The sequence below is a fragment of the Limulus polyphemus genome, unplaced genomic scaffold, assembly GCF_000517525.1.
Source record: "Limulus polyphemus unplaced genomic scaffold, Limulus_polyphemus-2.1.2 Scaffold688, whole genome shotgun sequence".
NCBI lineage: Eukaryota > Metazoa > Arthropoda > Merostomata > Xiphosura > Limulidae > Limulus > Limulus polyphemus.
The window spans coordinates 165,895-175,346 of NW_013666298.1; the positions used below are offsets into that span (position 1 = coordinate 165,895).

Sequence of the window (9,452 nt, forward strand, 5' to 3'; positions counted from 1 at the left end):
TTTCCTGTAACTTGTAAGAGGTGGTTAAGGAGATTATCATATTGGAAGTTACTTCCCATGACTGATAAGTACTGGTTATGGAGAATGTTAGAATATTGAAAGTTGTTTCCTGTGACTTGTAAGAGGTGGTTAAGGAGATTATCATATTGGAAGTTACTTCCCATGACTGATAAGTACTGGTTATGGAGAATGTTTAAAATTAGATCTGGGTGACTAACTCTATTAATCAATATAGTTTATTACCTACGAGTATCGATTCATCAATGATTAATCATAATGATTAATTGAAATTTGTGATTCCAATTATTTTAACTCTCCTAAGTAATCAAAATATTAAATTATGATTTCTCATTATTATTTTAGAGGCTTTACAACTTAATCAATTTGTGTTTCTAATTATTACTATTGTTTTTGACTATTTCATCTATCCAAGTCCCGTGAAAATACTAAAGTAGTTGAACTAATCAGCTAATAAGCTCTAAAATTAATCAATTAGCAAATCCCACTATTCACATAGTCCTATTTATGATATTGAAAGTTGTTTCCTTTGACCCACAAGATGTGATTAATGGTAATGTTAATACAAGTTCACCAAACAGCTAAATCCTTGTCTCTCATTGATAAAACACAAGAGCCCATTAATACCTTTTATAAACATGTGAACACATGCGAATTACCACTTTTTCCTTTGCCCAAAGTAGCAGACAGACAGGTAGGGAACACAGCTACAGACTAGATAATGAAATGCTGGCTTGGAATACAAAAACACCCAGCAACATAAACTGAGAACCAACTACAAAGTGAAAAGGTAATAAGAAGATACAAATGAAGAATTATCAAACAGGTAGTTGGCTGTTGGGAGATGATAAGTGTCTATACTATCATGCAACCCAAAACTCTGTAGGCAATTTTGTGGAAATAAATGGTAATTTTGCTAACAATTTAGCTTTTCAATGAGCCAAATTGCCCAAACTTTTTGGCAGCCGGCTTAAGCACTGAAATAATATTGGAAACTGTTTCCCATGACAGATAAGAAGTGATTACGGATAATATTGTGATACTGTAAGTGATTTCTCACGGTTTTTAAGAATAATTAAGAGAAGTACAGTGATGCTGTAATTTGTGTTTTACAGAACAACTTTGCCAATTACTATATTTGTTTATCCTGAAACATTATGAATAAGGTATTTTGATCAACAAATAGCATTTTGATTTTCTAACTAAACTATTTTATGCATTTTTGCAGTAAGTCGCATATCATATTTTTAGTGCCATAATTTTCCACATAAAACTGACCTGACTAGAAATATACAACTACTTGGCAAGTGAAACATCAAGACAATGGATGAGTGTTGTATCAGAAGGTAGTGCTATTAAAATATGCTAAAAATTCATATTTACAATGAACTTCCAAATAAAATAGTAATACCTCTATATTAAACTATTACAAATTTAGCTACAAACACCAGATAAGGTTTTTCTTTTCAGAAATATCATTCAAGTTTTTAGTTTCATATTATAAAACTCAAAGGACCTAAAAGTTCTAATAAACATGTTGTCAGTTGCATGTACACAAGAATGTAGGTTAAAAAAATTTTCACATAGCAATTTCATTATAATTTAAGACATTATCACAGGAATACTACTCCACTCAACAAGAAATAAGTAGGTTAAAAATAGGGAAAAACAAATGCAGAAATATGTACAGAGCTCATCTTACCTGTCTTTATCAGACTCCACCTGTCCAGGAGACATAATGTCTTCTAGATCAGCTAGTTCCTGTTGTATTCGGTGAACTACTTTCCGCATTTCATCATATTGAAGCCTCATACGAGTCATCTCGGCCAGCCGAGCACCAAGGTGGCCATACTATGACATAAGTATCAATACTTTCAAGCAAAATATCATAAGTGATTTTAATCACATAATAATTACCATAAAAAGTTTTATTTTAATTTCGAGCATTTTAATGTTTATCACAAAATGGTACTGGAATGTTTTCTATTGTTATTTTAAATACCGAATCACCAAGATTGAATTCTAATCATTTTGTGAAATAAAATACATTTAATGATAAATTAAACACTAATAATTAAAAAACAAAAGGAAAGTGAGTCATGTAAAGACCTCTTAAAATGAGATTCAATCATGGAGCTTATAACAAAGAAAAAGCAAATCACAACAAAAAAAAAAAAATAATAATTACTAAGCGTTTTAATTTTTGTATCATCAGTTGTTGAAAAAATAATTCTGTACAACAAAGTTCGATCAAATACAAGAAAATTTCTTAAAAGTATTAACACCTACTAAACACAAAAAGAAATTCAAAAAACAAGCAAGAAAATGCCTAAAACTCATTGAACATACAAATGCAAGCTCTTACTTTACAGAACATAAAAGACACAAAAGTAATAGCTATAACTACCTCGCCTGACAATTCTGTTTGGGATGCAGTGCTTACTTTCTCCATGGGATTACATAAGATAGGATCATCTGTTGGGGTAGTGTGCAGGCAAACTAAATCATCCTTTAATCTTGCTAAGTTCTGTAATGTTAAAACATGCTTTCTGGACAACTTCCTTTTGAGTGCAGAAAATTCAATGGAATATTACTACACATCTTTTGTATTTTTTTTGGTTTAAGCTAAAGTTTTTATACTGACACAAGAATTAAGTGGAACAAGGAGACATGCAAAGCAAATATTTTGATAGAAATGTTAAACAGAACCAGCTTTCACAAACATTCAGTTTCCATTATTTCTAATCATTTTAAAAGTGGATATTTTACAACTTTCCATGAATGCAAACCATGCAATTTATTGATGCAAGTAAAAACAAAAACAAAATGGGATTCATTTAAAGTTATGATAATGTCTTTAGAATACAGAAGAAAATCATCCATTTATCATGCTGCAATTCTAGTTCTACAGTAGAGATGGAAAGAACAAAAACTTATGAAAATATGAAGTCAAAATATTTTAGGAAGAAAAACTACTTTTCAGTTCTTTTACCTGCATTAAGTCTGCTTTTTCTTTTCTTCCAGTTCGTAAAGATTTTTGGACATTTCGAATTTCGTCCATAACAGCTTGAGCTTCTTCTATAGTGTACACAACACTTTGACCAGAAAACTGCTGCTCCACTCTGTAAGTGACATTTTTTTATTCCAAAAGTTTTTTTCCCATTTATATTTGCACATACCTAGAGCTGCATTCTACAATCATGAATCGAGTTAAATATACTTATAGTTTCTTCATATTCAGTATCCAGCTTTTAATTTGAATACTTTACTGCACTTTGAAACAAAAATGTTTAACTTTTTAATCTAGATTCAATTTAGAAAAATAAAAAAAACAAGCACAAACACTGTTCCTAACATTCAAATTTTTTCTCAAGCTTATAAATCTTAGTTTAAATAATTTGATTTTATCAAATACCCACTGGAATAATTATGCTAATTTCAATGTCTTCAAAAACATATGATAGTGAAATCATTCATATAATTTCCTTTTTCTAATTGCTTTCAAGATATAGACTGTTATTTAACACCAGAATTTGTATACAGGATGACCTATTTACCAAATCTGAAAACCCTTTTTCAGAACATGATTATACCTTTCACAAAAACAAAATTAGCAATGATCAGAATAAGCATTAATTGCTTCAACTCTCCACCTTGTTTTTCACAACTTAAATAACATCTATACAAATTATTCTACGTAAACAACTGAAAATGTCTGGAATCAAATATTGCATGTAAGTATTATATAAAAAAATTATTTTATTTTCAAGATAGCACTAACATAGAAAAACACACTGATAAGAGAATGCCTGTTTCAGTGACACAGTAGACTCCTTTGTAGAGTAACCATTATTTTTTTTTCTTCTAAGAGATGCAACTTAAATGCCATTATAATAGCATAAAAAATTCAGTTCATTATTTTTACAAAATATAAATAACAAAAACTAACAAAACATAAAACCTATGTTATTATTTTTATAAAAAAACTATTTAAAAAGAAAGAAGTCTTAATTACCGAGACAAAACCTCTAAACCTTGCTCCTTATAGTGCATTTCAGTGCATATTTGACTAAGCTCTTGTCTCAGTCTTTCTACACGCTCTCTTGCAACAGCCACATCAACTTTTAGAAGATCTGGATCATATTTGGTGACACTACTACTAGAAGAAGCAGCTGACCCAGTGGAGCACAGACTACTAGTGGATGGGCAGGTACTAAGTCCGGCTATGGTGCTGTTTAACTGATGGTATTCATCAAGAGCTAATGACAATCTCTGCTGTTTGACATCATACATCTCCTGTTTTGACTACAAAATAATAAAAAACATTATGTTATCCACTAATAATTCTTGTAAAAATGAGAGTACTTTTAATATTAGCAATTACATCTTTATAATACATATGAATTACAAATTAATTATAACTAGAGTATTATATGTATATTTCTTCACAAAAAAACATACTTTTTTTACTTTCTTTAAAGAGTTTTTTCCCCCCCCCTTGTAAGAAGATTTTGGAAAAAATGTCATTTCACTTAGTTTTTCAAAATAGCAATCAGGCCATTAATTTTGACACTAACTTATTTAATGGTGGCTGGACTCCTTCTGGAGAATCTGTCTATATCTTTAATTAAGCAATAAGTTAACTAAATGAAAGTGAGAAGAGAAAGTTTACTGTTAATTCCTCCTGAGCAGAAACAAGATACTCTTTAAGCATTGCTTCCTGAAGTTGCCGCCACTGCTGTCTTGGATCTTCAAGTTGATTTGTTTCTATAAACATGAAGAAATGTAATTTTTATGTTAAAAATGAAATAAATGTAATCTGTGCTTAAGATGATCTGAAATATTTATAAGCTTTTTAATGCTCTTAAACGATATGTAAAGTAGTTTCATCTTGAACAAACAAAGTTGAAATGGGTAGCAACTGCCGAGTTCAGAATGATACATGACGAGAAAGTCTTGGAAGACTAATCTATAAAAGAAGCTAAGGTGGAAAAGACAACATTTCAAAAGATTTATGTCTTTCATCTTAAGGTCTTGAAACTAAAACTTAAGCACAGGAATAACCTTAGGCCTAATATTTACTTACATTATTGTCATTAATTCCATCAACAGATAAACTGTTTATAATGCTCAATTAAAAACACAGGCTTAGCAAAACTTGTCACTTCATGTAGATGTGACAGATTCACATATTATAGTAGTAGTTACATGGCTACTATTCAAAAACCAGGTTAACTACCATACTAAAAATTAGTTTCTTACATTATAAATACAAATAGTAATCAAAACTTAAAGTATTCTTATTTATTTAACTCTAAACTATTCTGTAATAATCAAAGCACACTCACTCAAAGAAATGTTTCATAAAAATACTTATAGATGCACAATTTGATTTATCTTAATTTATTCACATTTATATATAAAACACTGTAATACTGGTTTTTAATCTAATTTTTTAACACAATAAAAAGGTTATGTTTAAATTGTACTATCAAACAGTGCAATTTTTTGGCAATGTCAATATTTCATACTAACTGGTTCAAGAGAATCTGTGTACTTACGAGTAATATGGTCAACATAATAGTAGCCAACAGTTGGATCATGGCACTGTTCCCAACCATATGGTAACTCATCTCCTGAGCAGTCTGCAAAAGTCTGAGGCTTAGCACACCTAAATACATGAGATAGCAAAATCATAAGCTCAGTTAGCTTTCAGTTATATAATAGGAAAAATTTTATGTTTTTTTTTAGATATGTATTTCATATCGAGGTCAACTACATTTACTTTTAGCAAAAGATACATGTACATACCAGCAAGGTGTGATCAACTTAAAAGTCATAAAATTTTGCTTAATGTAATATAATGGCAAGAAACTATTTCCCTATATAGTTCATTCATAGAAACTAAACTTTTTTTAAAGCTGGATAGAAATGTTCTTATTAATTCAAAATTATATGTAGTTCTGATACAGTGGAATAAGATTATGCCTAACACTGACTGCTACATAATCACTAATTTTATAAATAATGAACTGTAATTATATGTTGGTTTCATATACAGTGAAATGAAATTAAGCCTAATAACTGTTACATGTACAACAACGTTCTTCTTATCACCATATAAACTGTCACTATATGTTGGTCTGATATGGTGCAATAGCATTAGGCCTAAGATTTACTTACACCATTAATTCCATCAACAAATAAACTATAATTATATGTTAGTCTGATAGTGGAACAACATTAGTGTCAGATGTGTCGCTATTAATTATAATATCAGAAAAACTGAAATTAGATGTTGGATTGAAATTGTAACAGTCAGGATAAGGAGTTGTCTGCTTGGGGACTTCAGACCTAATAGCTCATTGAACATCAGCCTCAGAACACTAGAATGAGCCGAGGATTACTGGTTCATACCTGATCTGGGAAAATCTCTCAGTATCTTGATATTTTATTATACACAATGTATAAAATGGTACAGAACTAATTAAATTAGAATCTATAGTCAGAGACATCCCACTACAACAGTTATTACTAATAATTTATATACCTAACAATTAGTTATTTTTCAATAAGGCCATAAACTGTAGAACCTTCAACTATAACAGTCTTTCAGATATAATAACTAATGAAGAGTTACATAAAATGTTGATTTCACCTTCAAAGGTAACTTTGGTATTACAGACATCGCTAATTTACTCCTCTTAAGTTAAAGAGCAAAAGACCCAAATTTTGAGACTACACTATAATTCACTGGAATCATACAAAAAAGTCATTGTTACATATCCCCAAGTTCTACATCAATTATGTTAAAAAAAAACTTAAAAAGTAAATAATTAAAAATTACCATATGGACCCAACTGGCTTTTTAACCAAATTTGTATCTAAACTTTCTCTAACTACTTCTTTAACAAATATTAAAATTATGGTAATTCTTTCGATATAAAAAAAAATTAACACTTTAGCCATGGTTCTCTTCTTCCATAACAAGGTCTCTTTCAAAGTTTCTCACAAAAAACAACATTGTTCTTGCCTCTCTCATTTTACATTTACTATAGGCATAAAAATTGATATTTTGAGACAAAAATTCTTTCATAATCCCTTTGAGCTTTAATGATGGCTTTCTTTATTTCTACAAATTTCAGCATCTTTCACTTTTAAAGTGAATTTCATGTTTTATTATTTTTAAATCAAAAGTTATCCATTTAGGAAAATGCTTTCAGATAAAATGCAAGCATCTGGGAAGAAATGGAGCTTATACTAAGGATTTTTCTAAAATGCAGAGAGAGCCAATTTAATTGATTCTAAAAAATCTGCTAAGTAATCATGAGGCTATACCCACTACCCAGAAAATACACCATGGAATCCCTGTTAAGATGTCAAGTTCCTCCTAGTTAACCAGAGTTTTTACTTGTTTTATTTTTATTTGGAAAAGAAGAATTACCATTTTTAATCTGCACATTACTGCACATCATCTTATTATTAAAAACACAATATGTGATGAACTACACATTAATATAGGCACCAGTAAAAAAAGTTACTTTTCAGCTAGTTTGATTAGATAGACATAAATAAATGTTTTGGGAGATTCTACACACACTCTTATTGTTCTTGAACTTTTGAAATTCCACTCCTCCTTCCCCACAATCAATCTTTACTGCATGTGAAATTGTCTCTATTTTTCTTACAGTTGCAAAAAAATTCTAATTAGCTCATTACAATGAAACTGTAATATGTGTTTCTTGAATTCAAACACTCCACCACAAGACACTCATCCAACTGTGATACTTCAGTGCCCTTTCATCCTTAATATCAGATGTGGGATACCAACAAAACTCTAGAAGTTGCTTGCCAGCCAAAATTTATCAGAATAGGATTCCATGGGTATTATTTTCAGTATTCTGTTTGCTGAGGTACAAATATATTTTTATTGCTATGTATTTCAGAATTTAAAAAATTTATATTTTTGAAGAAATATTATATATGATGCAAGTTTTCAAAAAATGGTATTACACATATCATGTGAGCAACTATTCCTACTCTGGATCAAACAACAGTAACATCCTGAGCTTTATTAACATTATTTCCACTCACATTACACATCAATCTTTCTCTCACTCTCTCAAGCTATCATGTGTACAGTTTAATATGTGCTTTACAGGGTATATAATATGTGAAAATGATAGCCAAATGCTATTTTAAAAAATTATCAAGTAAGTTATAAATACTAGGGGTCATCATGTTATAAACACCTTTAGCTTAAATAACTTACTAAATAATATGTTTTTGTTAAGGTTTTTATGTCAGTGGAATTTGCTAACACCAAGTTAAAGGTACATGTTATTTAATACATAATATTTAGGGACAACAAGGAACCTATTGGTCCATCTAGCTGTCCCATCTACTAAATTACACTAAACCTAAAACACTCACAGCCAACCCTTATTATTCATATATTTATCAGATTTTCCTTTAAACTCAGTTAAATTCACTGCCTCCACCACATCCAAAGGCCAACTACCCCGTTAGAAAAATTAAAATTTCTTAACTGAAAATGATTCCCACCTTGCCGAAATATATATCTATGCTTCCTAGTCCTACCATTCTCATCAATAAGTATGAACAAAGATGACGCATCAACACTGTCAATTTCCTTAACAATTTTAAACACCTAAGTCAGATCCCATCTAACTTTTCTTTTTTCAACAGCAAACCTGTCCTCTTATGACAATCTTTCCATCCCAATAGCCTTCCTCTGAATCCTTTCCAACAATTCAATGTCCTTCTTAAGAAAAGGAGCTCAAGACTAAACACAATACTCCAGATGTGGCCTAACCAGTGACCTATACAATGAAATTATATCCTCTTTACACTTGTATTTATTATTTCTATAGATACAACCTAAAATCCTACTTTCCCTACCATTAGCAACAGTAGACTGCTTAGATAGCTTAAGAGACTGATCAACCACTACACCAAGATCCTTTACTTCCATAACACTGTTAAGGTTATTGCCATCCAAATTATAATAACCCACATGCATTATATCACATTTATTATAATTAAAACCCATCAGCCATTTATTTGCCCAACTTACTAAATGATCTAAATCCTTTTGTAAAGCAGCAGCATCCTCTTCACAACCAGTAACACCCAAGACTTTAATATAATCAGCAAATTTAAGTAATTTATTCACCATTTCTTCATCTATGTCACTGATGTAAATCAAAAAGAGCAAAGGTCCTAAGACTGAGCCCTGAGGTACCCCACTTGGGACATTAATCCAGTCTGACTGAACTCCATTTGTAACAACTCTCTGCTTTCTTCTATCCAATTTGCTAATTTATCCCCCACACCTATAGAGATTTTTTTTTACAAGTCTTTTATGTGGCACCTTGTCAAATGCTTTCTGAAAGATCCAGGTACACCACATC

General features: G+C 30.5%; 1 protein-coding gene across 1 annotated transcript in view; it reads right to left on the reverse strand.

Moving 5' to 3' along the window:
• Positions 1–9,452, reverse strand: part of LOC106459966 (protein kibra-like) — a 39,915-nt gene that overhangs the window by 19,608 nt on the left and 10,855 nt on the right. The window contains exons 2-7 of the mRNA XM_013919639.2: positions 5,580–5,689; positions 4,691–4,785; positions 4,034–4,323; positions 3,011–3,140; positions 2,426–2,545; positions 1,721–1,869 (exon numbers count right to left, since the gene is read on the reverse strand). Coding sequence (XP_013775093.1) covers positions 1,721–1,869; positions 2,426–2,545; positions 3,011–3,140; positions 4,034–4,323; positions 4,691–4,785; positions 5,580–5,689 — 894 coding nt within the window. The remainder of the gene's footprint in view (positions 1–1,720; positions 1,870–2,425; positions 2,546–3,010; positions 3,141–4,033; positions 4,324–4,690; positions 4,786–5,579; positions 5,690–9,452) is intronic.